Source organism: Protopterus annectens, chromosome 14.part0 (assembly GCF_019279795.1).
Source record: "Protopterus annectens isolate FY-2018-M chromosome 14.part0, PAN1.0, whole genome shotgun sequence".
NCBI lineage: Eukaryota > Metazoa > Chordata > Ceratodontiformes > Protopteridae > Protopterus > Protopterus annectens.
The window spans coordinates 176,023,254-176,045,658 of record NC_056748.1 but is presented as its reverse complement, the minus strand read 5'-3'; the positions used below and the strand labels follow the sequence as shown (position 1 = coordinate 176,045,658).

Below are 22,405 nucleotides of genomic sequence, written 5' to 3'. Positions count from 1 at the left end.
TTTTTTTAGAGCTCATGGATTCCTACCTCTCTACATTTCATGCATTTCCCACTGGACATCACATCACAACACACTGGAGTCAGTGGTGTGCATTGTAGGTGACATGGGAAACCAGAAGAAGTCTTGATTTTACTTTTTTTTGTTTTTGTTAAATGTAATTTCAGAACTAAACTTAATAATGTTTATACAAATGTAAAAAAAGATTGAACAAGTAAGTATATTCTTTATCTGAACTCTTAAAAGTAATCAGTAACGTAGTGGAGTTGTATAGGACTTCTGTTTAACTTGTTCAAGCCTTTTATACTTTTTATTGTGGTTTTAACCTTTTAACATCACTACTTTTAGTTCAGTTTAGAAAACTGTTTAAGTTTTGTCAGTAATCAAACATACACATTTATCAAAAAAATTAAATTAGTAAACTTTTATTTATGATGTTACAAAGATGCATATTTAAATACAGTGTTAATGAATATATTCTAGCAAATGGAATGCTTTCCATTTTGAATTCTTAATTTAATTAATTTTAATTAATTTAATTAATTTAATTTTTAATTCGGGCGAAGCCCGATTGATTAAATAAAGCCAACTGTGGGTAAATTTCAATATACCACAACCACAGAGTCGGTTATTGCTATTATACAATGACTTTATTTAAGAAAAAAATACTTAGTTTTCTTAAATAGTCTTTGCAGAATGCCTCTGTACTTACTGCCCTTCAGTGGTTTTGTGGTATCCCTGGGTTTTTTTCTGATGTACTGCGCATGCATATGGGGGCTTGTGTTCCCACGCTTATGCAGTACATCAGTGCTGTGCAAAGGAAGCAACAGAGAAAGGAAGATCTCCGTCGCTTTTAATAGAAAAAAAAAAAAGAAGAAAAAGAAACTGGGAGACTTTTAACAAACGAGAGAGAGCCAGGACAGACAAGATAAAGGATAATCAGGTAAGTTTCCATAGTTTTGCAGAATGTACCTGATTATCCTTTTATTTTTGTCTGTGCCGTCTCTCTCATTCATCTCAGGTCTTCCATTTTCTTTTTTATGTTTGTTTTAAAAAAAGAAAAAGAAAAAAAATTACGAGATACATTAATGGGAAAAAGTCCGGGCGACAGGACCTTTTCCAGTTGATATATTCTCTGATTTACAATGGGCACGCTGGTTGGGCTGGCCAATCTCTGTGCTCATTTTTGAATATTAATAGCCAGTCATTGTATAATTACTGTTCTAAGATAAGTGCATTTTTGTTATCTTGTATTGGGGTTGCATCATTCCCAAGATCCAGAGCTTGGAACTTGGGATCATCTTTGTCAGGAGGATATCTGGTTGATCAGTACATGGTTTGTATAATAGTACCCTTTCCCTGTTAGCAGTTCCATACCATATGTAGCTAATCTACATTAGGTTAAGAGCAATATCCCAAAAGTAGTGTTTGAAACTTCTGTATTTAGATATATAGAAATGGGGAAGTTGTCTAAGTAGAAGTAATTTTTTTGGAAAGATAAATGTTTTAATTTGTACTTTTGTGAGGAAGGGGTGTTTGGGTGGCTTCCACTTGCTTATATTCTGGACTAAATGCTGTTGAAGAGGTTTTGCATTTGCTTCTATAATGTTATAATGTCCACTGGTATAAAAGTGAGGATTATGCGTAGATAATTTACATTAAAAAAACGCATCCACCCTTTTTTCCTTTAGTAGTGCTGTTTTAGCATATATGTTTTTCAGTTTTTCTAAAATGGATGTAACAGTTTTATAATTATTGATATCTTGTTACATAATCCATAATATAGTCATCAGCAGCCCATGTGGAAGTAAATGCATCACATTCAGTAATTGCTGTATCTAAAATGGGTCTTGCGCAGTGTTTTCTGTACCAAATATATTTAAGAGGGAACATCTATTATAGTGACCAGTTTTCTGCCATTTATTAGTATTAGAAGGAAATATAATTATACAAGGTCATGGGATTGAGCATTTTGCATTTTCTCAGTTCTGTAATGTTTATTGTGTAAGCATGACTGAATGTCATTTAATACAAAATAATCTATAAACATATGGTATTAAAACAAAAGATGGAGAAAATTCTTTATTTAAACATGCTAAAAGGGTTTCCTTTTTAAGCATTTCCAGTATTTTTCTGTAGATGGTTTTGGTTTGTTTACGAGAGAATTGATTTAGAAACTCTTCTTGAATATACAGAGTTGATTTTACAGATAAAAAAAATTCTGGGACACTTCCCGGATTAAATGAAAATACAGGTTCAAGTTATGTTTGAAAAAATGTAATATTTTTAAAGTAGCATATTGCAGTTATTTTGGGTTATTGTTTATCTAATTAATGTGTTGAATACAGCAGTTTATTTTTGTGATATGTTACTGAACCATGATTTGTATGTGATCCTTATTCTGATGAAATCAATGATATGTTTGGATGAAAGCACTCAGGTTTTTTTTTTTTTAATTTTCTTTCTGAATTTAAAGCTCTCTTGGTCCTTGTGACATCAATTGCATTTTTTTGGTTCACCTTTATTTTATACGAAAAAGCGGACGAGACCAATAAGAGGAGATAGCCACCAGGTTTATTTTTTTTTTATTATTATTTATTTATTTTTTCCCCCAAGTACACAGCTTTTAATACATTTTAAAAATCATTAAAACACGTCACTTCCTTTTGGTTAAACTAACCACGAACACCTGGAGTTCATTTACTAGTGGTTTATATGCTAAATACATTAGCGTGTATCACAGTTACATTCAAAATGCTTATTTACCTTCAATTTAAAAGAAAAAAGAAAAAATAAACTCAAAGTTAACAAATAAATAAAAATAAATAACTAACATGCCTATGCTAAAGTTTTTAAAGCCAGGACGTTCTCTTATTTACTATTATTATTATAAATACGTGCAGCAGCCGAAACATACACAAATTTGCGTTAGTACATAATTGCAGAAATACAACTATTTTCGTTGATGTCTCTCTAGTTCTTTTTAAGAATACCTTAATAATCAATGAATGTTTATTTTCAAAACTATAATGAATATCAATGCGCTAAAATTTAATAAAATATAATTAAATTTGATGCATAATGTATATAAATATAAATATATATTATGTATAATATATCAGTGCTTTTTTCGTTTAGTTTATAAAGGTAAGCCAGGTCTTATAAAATCATTTGTTAAAAATCTTATATTAATAATAATTTTTTAAAAATTACTTTTCTTAAAAAATTATATTAGTATGTATATGATTTATACTAGTTATGTTGTTGGAACAATTTTCGATTTTAAAATAGTTGGTTGTGAATTCATTATTACATCTCCCAACAATAATAAGAAAATAATAAATAATATATATGTGTATATATATGTCTATGTGTATTGTGTATAATGTATTAATTATGATATTTTTTGAGCCTCGATCACAAGGACTTGGGCCCCCTGGGCGGCGCCGGGGAGACTGACTTCCGTACGCCACATTTCCCTGCGCCCGTCGCCCGATGGGAGTTTGTTTTACTGTCGTGAGGTTTTCACCTTTATTTTATCACAAGCTGTCCACATTTGGCATTTTCTCTCTGTTCTGCTTATTCGCGCTGTCTATTCCTTCCAATTTCTCTGGTATAGCAAAATATCTCAGGTTTTCTCTGTGTGCTCTGTATTCTTACACTCTCTCTCATTTTCATCTAGTTTTTCCTTTATTTCTTTAACTGATTTCTGCAGTTTTATCTACTCATATGAATGGCTTATTCATTTTCCATTTTTGTCATTTGATTTTATATGCTCCCCAGTGGTCCACTTATTTTAAACACATCTAAGTTTGTTTGATTTATTTATTCCTGTAAATCTACTGTAGTACGGTTTCAGCTCAACCAGCTTTTTGCTGAATAGCTGCAAGGTTTTTTTTTACCAGCCAGAGGGTTTTCTTCATCTTTACTGTTATATTTCCCTTTCTTTTTCCAAATTTCTTCTTTGCTTTCAATTCAGACAGTGTAATTTGTTAGCCAGTAACCACATTTTACCAACATTTCTAACTTCTTTCAGGCTTTTTTTTTTTTTTAACAACTTGGTTTTTGGTCTGTAATCAACATGTTGCTCAGCCATCCACCATGTTGGAAGCAAAGAGTAATCCATTTTTGTATATTGCTGAACTGTAAAGAAGACCTACAACAATTATCTGTTCAAGGGAAAGGTAAGGTATTTGTTACTTGTATCTCGGGTTGTAGGAGAGGGTAACACAGTTGCTATTTCATCATTTCAAAAGATGTTGAAATTTCTGGGAATAATCATAGTAGTAGATGAGTTAGTGTTAAGAAGAGGAGACCGCCTAGTGGATTAGTGGATACTGAATACTGAAGTGACTTTTTAATATTTTTTAAGAAATGCAGTGGTGCAAGAATTCAGCTGTTAGGGGTTTAAAATTGTTTGTAGTTGACAAATGACACTTGATAATTGTACTAAGAGTGTCCTGTCGGTGCCTGCACCTGATGATTGATAATTTATTGTTTACAAAATTATAAATTCTTCAAAGAAAAGGCAAGTTTGTTCAATTTGTTTGTCTGCTGTAACTGTAAGTGACATTAATGTTCAGGACAGGCATGTTGTTTTAATAACATATGTTCATGTTTAACCTTTTGGTAGGACTATAAATCCCCATTTTGCTGAGACTTTGCTGCCATTTTTTACACTAAAGATATTTACAATGCAGTGCTAATGTTTATGGTTATGTGCACAGTTTAAAACATATAAAAATCAGGTGGCTGAATTTAAGTTGTTTGCAAAGTTAATTATGCTGTTGAAGAATTTGAGGGGGGGGGGTTGAATATAAATGTTTCAGTGGTCTTAAAAAGGTCTGGTATTCAAGGAGAGTTTGACATCAGTATTATGTATTATATTCTTATGTTGGGTTATGCCGTTAGATTTATCAGTCCCAATTCAGTATATAGTAAGGATATAAGTTCATAGGTAAGTACTGCGTTAGCTGCCCTTGTGGGCCATTTTAAGTCTAGCCAGTTTCCCTTTTTGTGCTCAAAGTAACCTATCCTATTTGGTTATAGATTGGCCTTAGCCATAACATGGTCTTTAATTGTACATTACTCCAAATGAGAATAACTGGGCTCTTATATACCTTGTATTGATTCTTAACCAGTCTTATTGTAGTATGTCTAATGTGTTATAATTATTCAAACTGCTGATGTTTGTTTTATTTTTGAAGATTGTAAAATTATTGTTCTTAAAATGTTTTGTAAAAATTTGGAGGTTTTCTTCCCAGGCCTCCCCTGAAAATGGGCTTCTACCAAATCAGACTTTCCCAGTACTCAAATATCTATCAATAAATAAATAATACCCCTGATAATTTCAGGGGATCCGTGCATCGGATAAACATTTAGGTACTGCATCTGTCCATTAGTAGTACAGTGGGGAGTCGTGGGGGTAAATTTTTTGTTTCCCGTCCATTAGGTCCAAGTTGCAGTTGAAAATGGACAGGGATGAACTGTATTTTATGTGGATGGGGGAGTCTATTTCATAGCAGCAGTAACCTCTGTGAAATGTACCTGTTCATCCAAATCATTGTATTGATGTTGCGAAAGACATTTAGATCTTTATACAGAGTATTTCTGATGCCATTTGACTTGCTAATGTGCAGTAAATCCATCAGTAATGAGTCAGAGGTTGGACACAGATCACCTCTTAGCAGTCTGTAGCATACTGAGTATAGTGACAGGGCTTTGAGTTGGTCCATGTTAGGACATGCTGTTTAGGCCTTGTATCCTTTTAGTAAGGTATCTCTGTGGGCACTCAAATTGTTGCATGTCTCTGGCAGATGCATGCCAAAGGGGGCAATTATATTCAGTGACTGGCCTAATGAGGGCTGAGTAAAGAGGGACAATGATATCCAGGAGATCTAGACACAATCCCTTTGTTTATAAGCTGTGCAATATAGAAGGACTTTCTTAAAACAGTCGTTACATGTTGGTCAAAAATTAGGTCACTGTCCACATAAGTTCCAAAATCTCAAACAACTGGGTGAACTCTTAGGGGTGTATTGTCAGTGAGGTAGTTCCCTGGAGTCAGTGGCTTCCCAAAGGATACAGAAATTAATTTTTTTGGCATTTAGTTTCAGATCATGTTTTTGACACGAGTTGTTTAATTGAGGCAAATTTTAATGCAGGTTGGCTAAGCCATTAGGGGATACAATGACTGCCCCTAGTTTGCAGTCATCTGTAAACTTAGTCAGCCAGAGCCCTTTGGTATTGACTTTACTTCAGAAAAGTAGATGCCAAACAGAAGAGGTCCCAGCACAGAACCCTGGGGGACTCCATTGGTGATTGGCCTCTCTGTGGAGGAAACTGTCCTTATTTTGATTATCTGCATCCTATCTGAGAGCCAGTTGACAATCCAGAGGGTGACGTATAGGTTTATTCCTGGTTTATTTTACTATGCCTGAGTATGTAATTGGTGACAAAAGCTTTGGCCAGGTGGAGATGCACGATGTGTCCCTTTTTATTTTCATTCATTACTTTGTGACCTTTTCATAGAAATACACCAGGTTGAGTAAGTGTAACCTGCCCTTGACACCAGTTGAGACAAGTCTAGTGTTTGGAGGTTCTCTATGTACTAATTGATTTATTCCATTATTTCCATAGCTTTAAATATGAGGCTGGTCAGACTTGTGGGTCTGTAATTGCCTGGGCCTGTGGAAAGTTCTCCCTTATGCAGACTGACTTCACTCTCATGGGTAAAAGTAGTAGTATCTTCAGGCTTCCAACAGAGTCCCTACCTTTCTGACCTTTTATGGAAGCAACTCAAGTCCCTGAAAATCAGCTGCCTCTGGTAAATCCCATGATAGACCAGTTAGCGTCTTGTGCGGCTGTGGCACAGTACTTTCCCACAAAAGAGTACACTTGGTTTTACATGGAGCTTACTTGTTTCAAAGAAAGATGGACCCCAGAAACACATATTGGATCTTTCTTCTTTATCCATGTTCCTAAGAGTAAAAAAAATAAAAAAAAGTACCCTGCAGGCTTTCCTATCTTGGTATTGTGTCCCGGTCTTTTATGGTGACCTTCGGTATGAAAGTCACTAATCTGTCCACCCTATGATTCAGGGCCAGAAGAGGTTACTCATGTTTTGAGCAGACCCTGACTACTTTCACTTTACCTTTTTGACATTTGGGCTGTCTCATCTGTTCCTAGGATATTCACGGAATGCTGGTCGCAGTTAATTTTCTCACCTTCAGCTCAAAAGGGGGGTATTTATGTTTCCACATCTGGATAATAGCTAATAAAATGTCTGGGCCTGATTATTTCCTACTTGTCAAACTTATGAATTTCCTCACCCACCAGATATCAAACTTTCACTCCTCCAAAACCCACCAGATATCAAACTTTCACTCCTCCAAAATCAAAGTGTACTCAATACTACTCAGCCTAAAAATATCTCTTCCATACATAAGGCATTCAACGTACATAGTTCCAGTGCTTTGGATACACATCTGAAGTTATTCTGATCATACTTGTTGCCAAATGACAAAAGGGGAAGATACAGTGGGTCCTCCAAAACCTCTTGATCAAGCATCTTCATTTTCTGACCATAGCCATTTTATTGACCCAGTATTCAGAAGATGGACAAAGTGTGAAAGAACCCACTGAAACTGATTCCCCTGTATGGATACAGGCCCTTTTAACAGATGCCTTAAACTAAGCCTGGACATGTCATTCTGGAAACTTCAAGATGCAGAAGTAATATGATGCCAGTGCAGTGACCATGTGTGTCACTGTCAACAAATGCCCTGATCTGTGTCCTGCAAGTCTTCTAGGACACCTGGAATCCAAGCAGACTGGCAATGGTCAGATCAGCAGTCAAGGGAAGGCAGAAATTACTCATACCATTATGCAGACTAGGCGTAAAACATGTGACTTAACATGGAGCAGCCTCCTGAAATCAGGACATATTATTTTAAGAGTTAACCACATAGCCTGCCTTCTTAGCAGTTCCACAGTATACCTCTAAATGTGGTCTCTGGATTAAAAAAAAAAAAAACATTCAAGCACGTAATGCAGTCCCTGGGAACCCTTTGAATAGATTTGTTTGTACCCTTCGTTTGCCATCTCTAAACGATTTGCTCCAAGCACCAGTCGGAGAAATGTATGTCAAAAATAACTTTTCAAATAAGTGAAGCAGGAGGGAGTCCTTTGCATCTTTTCAACAGACGTTCTCATATCAAACATCCTGGTAATTTTCAGATGTGACATGTTCAGTGTCATCAGCATAATGCTGTTCTAACGTTGACAGTTTTCTCTACTTCTGCAGCTCCAAAAAAAAAAAAAACAATGACTTCTTCAAAGCATTACTCTGCTGTCTTGAAACACATCCTGACAGCCTGGGGGAGAAGTCCCTTATTCTAGACTGAGAAATATATGAACCAAATATTGCATCCTCAAAAAGACATGGAATCTAAAACAAGAAGTCTAGGACAGTAGAAAAGAATTTCTGCCTGATATTCTGCTCACCAGACTGATCCTCTAGCAGCATCAGCACCAGGCCTTAGCTACCTAAGCTTTTATTCAGGATTAGTTAGGCTTCCATTAAAGTCTACCTTTCATCTATCATGTCATGTCTTTTTGCAGATCCACCTTTGGGTGCTCTTCCTATGGCTAAAGCTTTCCTTAACATTAATCATCATTCAAGACGCCCAGAAAACTAGTAGCACCTCTCTGGGACTTACAATTTTTGTGTTAAAAAATCAGACCGACTCTTAATACCTTTTGAAAAAAAAAACTGCTGATGTGCTTTAAAATTCCTTTCCTGAAGACTATTTTTCTTGTGGCTGCAACTTCTACTAGGATTTTATCCGAACTTTAGGGACAGAGTGGCCTTAGGAACAAAAGCATCATTTATGCCCAATGCTGTATCTAAATCAATTTCACAACATCCAGTTTTCTTCCTAAAGTCTCAAAATATGAAGAGAGGCTGTTAGATTCTTTGGACTTGCACAGACAACTGAGATGCTATTTGACAAGGAGCAAGTAATGGAAAAATTATGATTGCCTTTCAAACATGACACATTTGGAATAACATTATCTAAGCAGACATTATCCAAATGGCCGTCTAACTGCACTAAGTTTTGTTTTCATCACCATAATAAATCTCTGAATCAGAAGATTAGAAGATCATTCTACATCAGTAGCAGATATACTTGATGTCCTTTTTAGGAATGTCTTTGCCCAAGGCAGTTGTGAAGCAGCTAACTGGGCCTCTGTTCATACCTTATTGTAAACACTGTAAAATTCACAGTGCTTTCTAATGTGTTTCATGTTTTAATGTAACAAAAGTACTGTTGTAGCAGAGTTTCTTTCCCAGAACTGATCTGGGTACGTGCCACTGTTCTTCATTTTGAGTGTCACACGTAATGAGACATCATTACTAATTGTAGTAATTGCTTGAGTTCATCACTGGTAAATGTGGGGAGGAAGTATGGCTGTGGAAAAACTGGAAAACAAACAACTGCACTGATGAGTATCTCAAATATGATTTACTGCTTCTGTGACCTTTCCCCTCAAAGATATGCAGTTCTGGTGAGTATACTCATATAGTTGCACTTCGAAATTTTAACCAAGAACTCCACTTTTCCCTGTGCATATCCAAATGCTCCTTCTGTGCTGACTCTCTAAGACTGAGCTTTGTTTGAGAAATATTAATGAGTTGTACTAAAAATGTAGCTTTCTATTTGCTCTCCTTCAATGATTGTTTGCCTATTTTACATAATTCATGGTGGAAGAGGTAGCCTAAACTCCATTGTTGCACAGATGAATGCTATATTATGTTATAAATTGGAGGGGAGGTTTTCTTATTTGCATCTGTCTTGCCAATTTATAAATCTGCATTTTGTTATCTATTTATCAGGGTTTTATGTGTGTGTATATATATATATATATATATATATATATATATATATATATATATATATATAGTGCCTTACTTTTTAGGACAAATAATGTTTTGCATTTCTTGTAGGGTATGCTTAATGACAAAAAATATTTATTAGGTGTAGATTTGTTTCTGTGAATATTAAGCTTGCATTTGTAAAGTGAAGTTGAAAAGAGTTGTCTTTCAGAAAACATTGCTGACTTGTCACTTCGAGTGTGTGCGTTCAGTTGCGCGCACACACATGCACAGCACAATTTTTATTATTTGGTAACTGAGTAAAAAGCTACTGTAGTTGAGTATTGCTATCCTACTTAGTAGGATGGACAAAGAAGGGTAATTATTCCTGCGAGTGCAGTTCTGGCAAGCATTCTACCTTGCATTATTACAGTAGGCCTCAAGTTTAATTCTTCTTCTAGGTCATTAGTATCTCCACTCATTTCTTTGTGGTTCAGTGAAGAGATTCTTAAAACCATTATTTGTTTATGAAATTGGCTTTCTTACAAAGGATGAAGATTTATTTATAAGTGGTTATGTAACAAGAATTCCTTTAGTGAATAGCTCAACCTTCTCTCTGTAGGAGACCTACAACAGGGTGCCTCAGCCTAGCTTAGATGAACTGCACAGAAGAAGAAAGGAAATCATGGCACAGCTAGAGGAACGTAAAGTTATCTCACCTCCTCCATTTGCACCTTCTCCAACATTACCACATGCATTCAGTGCTGAAGAGGTAAGTTGTTTCTTGTTTGTGAGCTACAGATCTGCAGACATTTGTGCTTTGATTTAGTAAGTAAATAAATAAATGTATATATGTACTTCGCTATCAGAGGGATAAAAGTGCATTAGAGCAAATGTCAAAAGACCAAATCAGGAACGTCAAAAACCCAAAAGGTTGGAATAAAAAAAAAACACATCATCTGCTTTTTTTCTTTTGGTGGGGGGGATACCTCCACACCTCCACTAATTTTATATGCAAACTCAGAGATTGTACTACAGTGTGGGAAGGAGCAAAACCCCAATCCTCACTGTACTGTGATCCTACACAGTCAAGGTCTTTGTTGTTCGACCTTACAGGATTTCATTATTGCCAGTTCTGCCTTTTGACATTCACTCTTGTGAGCTTTCATCCTTCTGGTAGGAAAACATACCTGTGTGTGTGTGTGTGTGTGTGTGTGTGTGTGTGTGTGTGTGTGTGTGTATGTATGTATATATATATATATATGTAATACATGTATTTGCATAATTCTCTGTGGCTTAGTTGACATTTGGGTTTATCGATGTCCAAAACATACACTGTAATACATAAAAAATACAAATATTGACCCTCTATTACACTGCAATAAGAACAACATCAAAGCATGCAGAACTGAAAACAAAAAGAAAATTAAAAAAACAAGCCCCATTTGCACCCCCATACCACCTGCCGATCAAATAGACTAAGTCCAAGATTGCATAAAATTGAGGAAAGGGAATATTCCCAAACCATGAAAATTGTGCAGTCTTGCACACCTGTTGACCATATCTACAATAAAGTAAGGCAGCCAACACCGTTACATCAGTCTTTCTTGCCATGGAACAGATTACTTGCTTCTAACCCTTTTAACTGTTTGCTGTGTAAATACTTGTTTGCGGTCTACGCTCTCGCTGCAAACGCTTATACCTTTATAGCGTTGTGCACGTGGGACTGTATCTGGAGGTTCTACTGCCTTGGAAGCAACTTCAGTTGGTTATTGCCCTAACTGTTGTGCAGAGTTAAGCTATTGCCCTATCTAATGTGCAGAGTCAATAGTACCACTGAACCATTACTTATTCCTAGTACAGTGTGTATTCATTCAATGTAGTATAGCTTGATATAGCCTTTAACGTTGTACAGACACATACAGGGAACTTATTTGTGTAGAGTTCAGTTAACCACTGTATAGCTTGGTTTAATCTTTAAAATGTTGTTTAGACACATATGGTGAATTTAATTGTGTAGAGTTTAGTTAACCACTCAAGTAAGACTTAGATGCTACATATCTGCTCAAACATAGTAAGCGTGGTGCACGTGGGGCTGTTATAACTGACTCTACTGCCTTGGTAGTGTTAACACACTGTTAGTGTGCAGAGCTAATTTAGCCACTATATCTACTCTAATTATATCCATAAAAACCTGGTAGTAACGCTTTATTATGAACACAAAACATTGTACAGATGAACACAGTGGATTCCTTTGTGTGATATTTATTTTAACACTGTTGTTGAGCATATTGCGCTGCATATGCTGAGCCTATAAAGAGTCGTTCACTGGGGAATGTAAGAAGCAGCTCTACTGCCGCAGAACCCATAGTAAAGTGTTACAACCCTTTCTATGTGCAGAGTTTATTTTAACACTGTTAAGCATATTGCGCCGCATATGCTGAGCCCATGAAGAGTTGTTCACTGGGGACTGTAAAAAGCGGCTCTACTGCCGCGGAACCCATAGTAAAGTGTTACAACCCTTTCTATGTGCAGAGCTTTTTTTTAACACTTTTAAAACTATTTCTATATGCAGAGTTTATTTTAACACTGTTGTTAAGCATATTGCGCCGCATATGCTGAGCCTATGAAGAGCCGTTCACCGGAGACTGTAAAAAGTGACTCTACTGCCGCAGAACCCATAGTAAAGTGTTACAATCCTTTTTATGTGCAGAGCTTATTTTAACACTGTTACAACCCTTTCTATGTGCAGAGTTTATTTTAACACTGTTGTTAAGCATATTGCGCTGCATATGCTGAGCCTATAAAGAGTCATTCACCGGGGACTGTAAAAAGCGGCTCTACTGCCACGGAACCCATAGTAAAGTGTTACAATCCTTTCTATGTGTGGAGTTGAACTAACCACTGTACTTATCGCTGTTTTTACCGCAAATGCTTAACCAATATAGCGCAGAGCACGAAGGTCTGAAAGAAATGATTCCACTGCTGTGGACCTGAAAACTTTTTTGGTTCTACCCCACTCTAAGTGCAGATGTTTACTTAATCACTCAATGCAACGCTTACTACCTACATAACACCTTTACCACAGCGACATTTTGCCTCCATTTCCTGTATTTAATAATCAGTAAAAGCCAGAATAAAATGTATTTATGTACCTACTGAACAGAACCTATGCCAGCTCTCATGTATAGGCTTAAACCTTAATAGCGACTCACGAGTAGTCCATTGCAGTACTACCCGATTACTTTTGTCTATGTATTTGTACTATCATGAACTAGGTACCTCTAAAAGTGTTGTGTCTTAGGTTCATAGGTTCATACTAGGCTATCTGCCCAAGGGCATTTATAAGCCTAGCCCATAGTTATGTGGCTTTCGCCACCCCTTTAGTTTGAATAAAAACTATGCCTATCATTTTTCTGTGCCTCTGTCAAGCAGTGACACTGAAGTAATCCCTGGGGTATATCTGCGATCTCCCATCCATTGGTCAAGATTCCTCTTGAACAAGGCCAGCGAGGTGCTCTGCCTCACATGTACCAGGATTTTGTTCCACAGCATAGGGAGTCTCTGGGTGATGAATCTGTCCCTCCAGCACGTTCTATTTATAACCGTGTCAAGGTTTAAGTCTCCCGCCCTTGTGGTTCTGAGGGATCTAGATTTTTTGAGGTGAAGCATATTCATCAAATCCTGGGTTTGACATGGCCTTATATGTCAGGCACAGGTCACCTCTGAGCAAGCGGTATGAGACTGAATAAAGCTGGAGTTCTTTCAGTCGGGCAGCATAAGACATATTTTTGAGACCCTTTATCCTTTTGGTGAGGAACTTTTGGGGCCTTTCAAGCTGCATCAGGTGTCTGGTCAGATACATTCGAGCGGGCATTGTACTCAATCATAGGTCTAATGAGTGATGAGTACAGGGGACGATGACCTCCCTTGATCTAGATGTGAATCCCTTCATGATCAGGTGGGCGATATAGAAGGTTTTCCTAACTACTTTAGCAACATGAGTGTCAAACGAAAGACTACTGTCAACTTGGGTCCCCAGATCCCTGATGACTTTTTCTGTGCTCAGTGGATTGTCACCTATATGGTAGCTAGGGGTAACCTTGTTTTTCCCGAAGGGTATGACTATGCATTTTTGGCGTTTAACTTCAGGCCATGGCTCTGGCACCAGTTATCCGTTTCTGTGAGGCCCTTCTGGAGGATATCTGTGTCAGATGTGTTTTCGACTATGGCGCCCAGTTTGCAGTCATCTGCAAACTTTGTCAGCCATAACCCTCCTGTGTTTGCTTGTACTTCAGAAAAGTAGATGCCGAACAAGAGTGGACCCAGGACTGAGCCCTGTGGGACACCACTTGTGACAGGCTTTGAGTCTGACATGGCTCCAGCAACTCTGACCCTGTGGGTTCTGTCGCTTAGCCAGTTTGCAACCCATCTTGTGATGTATGGGTTTACATTCAAGCTGATGAGTTTTTCGATGATACCTGAGTGGGGTATTGTGTCGTGGCCTTTGCCAGGTCGAGGTAGGCTGTATGGACTGCCTTTCCCTCATCAATGGCCTTGGTGGCTGTCTCGAAAAAGTCAACCAAGTTTAAGAGGCAGGATCTGCCTTTGACAAAGCCAAACTGGGTTGGATCCAAAGTCTGCAAGTTCCCTATGTCTTTATTTATGAGTTCCATTATGATCCTCTCCATGGCTTTGCAGATAAGGCTTGTCAAGCTAATGGGGCGGTAATTTCCAGGGTCTGTGGAGGCACCGCCCTTATGAAGTGGGACCACAGTCACCGTGCGCCACTCCTTGGGTACGTATCCTGAGGTGAGGCTAAGATTAAACAGCTGTCCTAACTGTGGGTTTAATTCCTCGTTGAGTTCATGAAGCACACAGCCGGGGACACCATCCGGTCCCATGGATGCTGTTTTTTGCCTTAGTGAGGGCAGTTCTCACCTGGGCGTTGGAGATGTTTGGGGGGCTACAATCCTCTGGAATAGATATCTCTCCTTTTGGGGGGGAGGGGGGGGAGTTTGCACTGAACCTGTCAGCCAGTATGTTAGCAATGTGTGTAGATTCAGTAAAAGTTGCTTGTTAGTATATATTTTTTTAAATGCAGCTCGTTTTATCCTAGCTATCTGTCTATGTTATGAAGAGATTTTAGAGTTCATAGTAGTACCCGATACATATTGCAGTCTTGTTTCTTTGTTAATGTATTATTTTTTAATAGCAAATGCAGCTCCTTTTATCCTAAGTTATCTGTCTGTGTTATAAAGAGGTTTTAGAGTTCATAGTAGCACATGGTATATATTGTAATCTTTAGACGTTTGATACACAAATAGAGCATTGTGATTTTTTACTGAGGTTATACATGCAATTGTGTTTGTGAAAACTCTTTACTTGCTCTCTAGTTCTAGTATTGTCTGCCTCACTACCTTTTCTCTCTTTGTACATTTACCAGCCTTGTGTTCCTGCACTAAACACCTGAATTTACCCTGCTGGACGCCTCTGAAAAATAGTCCTAACTAAAGAATTAACCTACCAGCTCCCTGAGAGACATTTCCTTTCTGAAAAGACAGTGAAAGTATGTACTGTTACAGCTACGAGTAAATTGCAGTAATATTAATGTATTAAAGACTCTGCTAGGTTAGGCAAGCTTCCCAGTCAGGTTAGCCAGCAGCCAACCCCTCCCCCCTCATTTATCACTTATCATTTTAAATAACCCTTACTTCCAGCGTATATAATCTCTATTACTAACTGGATTATCTCCCCCTCTCCCTTAGCCTACTATCCCCTGTAGGAGACCTATTTGTTGCAATAAAGTGACTGGCCACTAGGCGGCGCCTCAATATAAGCTTTCTGTTCATTAATTCCTTTTCCTATTCTTAACCATACCTCCCCAACTCTGTTCTCAGTTTTCTACGGACTTACTCTTTCACCATCTCTCTTGTGTCCTAAGTTATCTTTAATCACATTCTACTCCTCTAACATCCTGACTCTCTTCGTACTAGCCTCTCAACTTTCTTCTACATTCTCTCACTTTCAGACTTACCTGCTGAATTCTCATACTTCACAGATTGTCATCCTCGACAGTCTACTCTCTTGTCTCAGTACTGTAGAACAATGGTACTCACACCGCTGCCTCCTCCTAAACCCCAAAAAAACTAAACTGTTACTCTTCACACCAATCCGAAAGTCCACCCCTTTACATTTCACTCTCACATCCAACAACGGTACTCTTATTTCTCCTGACCCAACCACTAAACACTTAGGAATAACAATTGACAACAACCTTAACTTTGATACTCACACAAACACCACAATAAACATAGTTAACAAAAAACTAGGATCCCTTTACAGAATCAAACCCTTTCTTACACCAGTAGCTAGGATCGCTATAGCCAGAACCCATTTAATCTCCACTCTACTCTATGCGTCTCCCATATACACCAATCTCTCTAAAAACAACCTCAACAAACTAGCAACATCCTATAACAATATTGCTAGCTTTGCTACAGGCTCTCCTTTCAGAACCCATCATTGTTTGAATCTAAAACAACTAGACTGGCTAGAGTTTAACCAGCTTCAATTTCACCAGCTTACAATAGCCCACAAAACCCTGTATCAACCCAGCAACACTCCAATACTCTCTAGCCTCGTTACACCTTATAATAATCTCAAGAATCTACGCTCCTCAAACAAACTGCTGATCAATACTACCCAATCCAACAACTTAGCAGGTGACTCCTTGTTCTCTAACTCTGTTGGGAAATTATGGAATAAACTACCCTCTGAAATCACATCTCAGACTTCTCTCTCACTTTTTAAAAGGAATCTAAAACTATTTCTCAATAAACACTGGCTATGCTCCTGTACTAACCCTGACTAACTTTTTTCCTTTACACTAATTTTCAACCTACATCCTTTATAATCTTCCTTTTAAAGTTTCAATATACTATATTATTGCATATAAAATTTATGTATATATGTATATTGTACCTTCTCACATAATCACTATGAGTATTACAATTTGTACTGCTTAAAAAAAAAAAAAAAAAAGAATTACACACTAATGTTTTTATGTAACAATTGCTGTTTTTTACAGTATCTGTCATAACTTCTATATTAATTTTGTATGTTTTTCTTGGAGCTTTTCTAACCGGGCCTCTACTGAAAATGGACATGTATCCAGCTAGACTAGCCCGGTCAGCAAATGTAAAATAAAATAAAATTATTGTAGACTGATATTTTCGCTTACAGACCTCGAATTCCGATAAGGCTTCGGTAAGCCATCCGACCCTAGATCTTCTGAAAAAATGTAAAGATAAAGATAGAGACAGACCACACAAGTCCAAACCTACTGACAACGCTTCCGTTAAGCTAGTCATCAGTTCTCCGTTACTCAGTGAGGTGCTTTCGCAGCCCCTGATGCCTGCTTCTGTTGCTTCATAGGCCGCTGGAGTCCACTATGCCACAAAACTCTTCTTTGACTAAGGATCATGCGGTCGTCTCAGCCTTAGATGGGTCCGGACCTGCTGAGCAGGCACCGGCTTATGAGGAAGGCCTTCGCACTACAGAATCTCGATACAGACCGACGTCTTCTTTCGCGACTACCATTCTTTCTAAAACTACTGAGTTTCTCAGGCGCAGGGTACGAACCACACCCAAGAAACTGACGACTCACTCTCAGGTGCCTGCTACCTTGCCTCAGTCTCAAATGCTTAAAATGGTGGAAGACCTTATGCTGATCAGGGGAAGCCAAGCTACCCCCTCCAAAAGGAAAAGAGATCTGTCCCCTGTAGTTTTATCTGAACAAGACTTAGATGAATCTGATGCATCTGAATATGAAGACATGCAACCCCTCTTCACTTATTAGGATTCTGATGCAGAGGATTCCATTCCTTCAGCCTCTCCCCAGAGGATTTTTCCTTTGGGGAAACACTGCATATCTTAAGGGAGCAGTTTCAATGGGAGAGTCAGGACTACCCTCAATCTAAAAAGAGACTCAGGGAGTTCCTAGATCTTCCACAACACAGACCTTTGGCCATCCCCCTAGTCCTGGAAGTTGTGGAGGATGTTTTCCTCAAATCCAGCTTGACTCCTGACGCTGTTCCTCCTGCTCCCAGAAAACCAGACAGGTACTATAAAGTCCCTTTCTCACACAAGCATCTTTTTAAAAATCCCACAGCTGACCTTGAGGTCATTTCTCAAGGGCCAAAAGGGATTAAAGCTACCTCTACTAAGAATCCCACTCCCTCAGACAGGGATTCCCGAGCATTAGACAGATGGGGTAAAAAAGTATATACCTCAGCTACTCTTGCTCTCAGGGCACTAAATTGTCAATTTCATGTGCTGAAATTTCAGCAACATACCTTGGAACTCATTAAACAAAAAATGGCTTATTTTCCTGCTTGGACAGAATCTAAAGATTTACAAGAGTTAATACAGTCTGCAAGTCAAGTAACTAAACACACCTTGCACTGTGATTTTGACACCCTAGAAGCGTCTTGCAGGGCAGCAGTCACTGGATCTGTTATTAGAAGGCATGCATGCCTTAAGGAACAGCCCCTGCCAGACCATGTCAAATCTAAATTGTTGGATGCCCCCTTGCACAAACATAACTTATTTGGCACTAAGGCAGAAGAGGTCTAAAAAAAGATGGAAGAAAAAGCTAAATCTATGCAAACATTTAAGGATTTCTTGCAGGTCCAGGCTCCTAGGTTCAGCAGGCATTGCCCCTCCAAACACTGGTCCTTTCCTGCTCCCAGTAAACCGGCCCAGCCTAGGGCCCATGGAAGCAGACCCCCCCCCCAGACAGCAGCCCCAGGGAATGCAGAGATCTAAGCAGTGGACTATCTCCACTTAAAAAACAGGAAGTTCTAAGCCACCACCTTATGGTAAGAACTCACAATGACTCACCTCCTCCACCCCCTCCCTCTGCACACCTTCACTTACCCCTAGGAGGAAAACTCTTTCACTCAAGCACCTGGGCCACTATTACCAAGGACCACTGTGTTCTGAACATTGTGTCTCAGGGATACAAATTTTCCTTCCACACCCTTCCAATTCCAAAAGGGTTCCCAGACCTACCACCAAATCAGTGAGCAGAGGCACAAAAGCAAATCCTTTCCCTGCTCTCTATGAGGGCAGTAGAGCATGTTCCTGCAGAACAGGTAGGCCAAGGTTTGTACTCCAGACTTTTTCTGGTGCCCAGAAAAGAGGTCACCTGGTTGCCCCATCCTCGATCTATCCATTCTAAACACCTTCCTGGTAATCCCAAAATTCAAAATGCTCACCCTCCAGAAGCTACTACCCATGCTGTCCAAGGATGCTTGGCTAGCCACCAGTCATGCAGGAAATATCTCTGCTTCAGGACAGGATATCAACACTTTCAGTTCTCTGCACTTCCCTTTGGCTTATCTACTGCTCCCAGAGTTTTCACAAAATGTCTGGCTCTGGCCATTGCCTTTTGCAGACAAAGAAATATTCAGATTTACCCATACATAGATGACTGCCTCATTCAGGCAGACAGTCAGGAAAAACTGCTGAAACACCTGGTCTTTGTAAAGACCCTACTAACCTCCCTAGGGTACACAATCAACAAAAAGAAATCCAAACAGGTGCACACCCAAAGGATAATCTTCTTGGGAGCAAGTCTAGACACAGCATCCCAGATGGCATACCTTACTCCTGAGAAACAAACTTTCCTGACAGCCTACTTCTCTCAACTAGCCACCAGGTCCCAGCTAATTGCAAGGTAGATCCTGCAAGTTCTGGGGTTCATGGCATCTTGCGTACTGCTCATTCCATATGCCAGACTGCATATGAAGAAACTTCAGTGGTACCAAAGAGCCTTTGGTGCCAACACTCTCAAGACCTGGAAACTCTTCTACCTATAATTCCTTGGCTCAGAAAAGATTTTCTTTGGTGGGCAACAGCATGCTTCCACAACAAGGGAATGCCTTTCTCCCCACCACCCAGACCCGCACCACAGACAAATCAGACTATGCTTGAGGTGCATAACTGGACGACAGGTGCATACAGGGCCAATGGAGCCTACAGCAAATCCCTCTGCACATAAGTCAAAAAGAGATGATGGCTGTGCAGCACGCCTTGATAGCTTTTAAGCCCCTTCTCTCTCCAGGAGCTTTCCTGATCAAAACAGACAACACCATTGTGATGTGGTACATGAACAAGCAGGGAGGGACTCACTCCTATCTTCTATGCAGGCTGGCCATGACCCCGTGGCACACAGCATCTGCCATGCAACACCTGTTAGCACAATTCCTACCAGGCTCTCTCAACTCTCTGGCAGACCAATTAAGCAGAAATCTTCTGGACCCACACAAGTGGCAACTCAACAGAAGTACCTTCACCCTAATAACTCAGAAATGGGGAACCCCGAAGGTCGACCTCTTTGCCTCCCACACCAACCATCAGCTCAGCAAATTCTGCACCAGGGAGCATCACTTGAAAATTGGATGCCCTGTCCTTCCCCTGGGTCAATCTTATCGGTCTATGCTTTTCCTCCTCTACCTCTCATCCCCAGGGTACTGCTCAAAATAAGGGAGGAAAAACCAAGGACTATTGCAATAGCTCCAGACTGGCCGCGGCAGCACTGGTACCCCTTGCTGTGCAGCCTGTCCCTGCTACCCCCTTTGCATCTTCCTCAGATTCCAAACCTCCTGACCCAGAGGGAAGGGGAATTCATGCATCCCCAATTGCAGACACTCAGTTTGGCAGCTTGGCAGCTTGGCTTATTCCTTAACCCCGAACCAATCTGCCAATCTCAGTAAACAGGTTCTGGATGTTATCCATGAGGCCAGGTGACCTAGCACCATAAAGTCTTATACTGATAAATGGAAAAGGTTCTGCACCTGGATCCAGGCTAAGGGAGCCAATATGGCACAGCCCTCCCTCCCTATCATCCCGGATTACTTAGCTGACGTACTGTACAGGGGTCTCTCTTTCTCCTCTATAAAAATTCATGCCTCTGCTGTTTCTGTTCATTTTCCCACTGAGCAGCCCCTTTTCTCACACCATCTGAACAAACGGTTCCTAAGAGGGGCTAGCAACTTGAGGCCACCCAGAAGGGCACCAATACCAGCTTGGGACCTTAACTTCATATTGGAAAGGCTCACCCTGCCTCCTTTCGAACCAGCTTCATCTGCAGAGCTAAAATTTCTCTCCTAGAAGACAGCATTCCTTCTGGCCATCACTTCAGCCAGAAGTCTCTGAGCTGCAAGCAGTCATGGCTGTGGAACCCTTCATCATCTTCCGTGCAGACAGGGTATCCCTCAGAACTAACCCTTCCTTCATGCCTAAGGTGGTGTCCAGTGTGGCTCTCAACCAAACCATTCATTTGCCCACCTTTTTTCCTAATCCCCAGAACAAGGGGGAAAGGATTCTTCACTCTCTAGATGTGAAGAGACATCTCAGATTCTATCTAGACAGGACTAAATCCTTCAGAAAGTCTGATCAATTGCTGGTTAGCTTTACTACAGGGGCAGAAGGCAAAGCCATCTCCAAACAAACCATTTCCAAATGGATAGCACACTGCATCCATTTCTGCTACAAACAGCATAGAAACTCCCCCCCCCCCCCAAGGGGATCAGGACACACTCCATCAGAGCAGCCTCCCCCTCTGCAGCTTTCCCCACCAAGGACATCCTGGAGGCTGCCACCTGGGCTTCTGTTCACACTTTTACCAAGCATTACCACCTGCCTCTTTTCTCCAAATACATGGCAGGGTTTGCCTCTGCAGTTTTTCAGGGCATCCTAGCCAGCCCCTAGTTCTTTGACTGCCTCCACCCTTTTCCTCAGCTTTGGGAATCAACCCAAATGTGATGACTGCAACAGTGAAACACGAAGAACATAGTACAGTTGTGTAAACTTACCATAAATGTAGATGTTGGAGTGCATTCACTGTTGCAGTCCTGGTTTCCCTCCCTCCGTCCCCATTTCTTCTCTTTCTCCTTTTATTACCATTCTAACTTGTTGTTCTCCTTGCCTTACAAGGGACATATTGATATTTTCCACTGGTGGGGTTTCTTCCACCAGAACCTGGCCTCCTACTTGGGGGCTCCTGACTGGTTAGGGCAAGAAAAACTGATGTAATGGCGTTGGCTGCCTTACTTTATACTACTGACGACCTGACGTCAGTCCTCAAGTGACAGCAACCGATGCAGAAATACTAAGTCTCTGGACTACCCTGGCAGGGATAACCCAAATGTGATGACTGCAACAGTGAATACACTCAAACATCTACATATATGATAAGCGTACACAACTGTATTTATTTTTATCCCTAGCTGAAGGATTGCTGTATTCATGCTCTCTTCACAAAGTTGAAACTGCAGCCTCAGCCCTATAAATCACTGCTTTCAGAGTCTGGTGAATTCCTTGAATATACAGAAGTCCAGTCTGAAACCTTCCCAGAAGAAGAAATTATTGGGTGCCATTCTTTACAGAAGGGCTCACATTGCCTTGCTGGTCTGCTGTGTGACTAGTCAAATCAGAGACATGCTTGCTTATTTCCTGAAGATT

At 39.7% G+C, this 22,405-nt stretch overlaps 1 protein-coding gene across 1 annotated transcript in view; it reads left to right on the top strand.

Annotated features, from left to right (window-relative positions):
• RC3H1 (ring finger and CCCH-type domains 1) overlaps nt 1-22,405 on the top strand; it is a gene marked incomplete in the record, with an annotated part of 3,590,040 nt that overhangs the window by 2,119,465 nt on the left and 1,448,170 nt on the right. Inside the window, 1 exon segment of the mRNA XM_044055940.1 lies at nt 10,497-10,646. Within this exon segment, the coding sequence (XP_043911875.1) occupies nt 10,497-10,646 (150 nt within the window).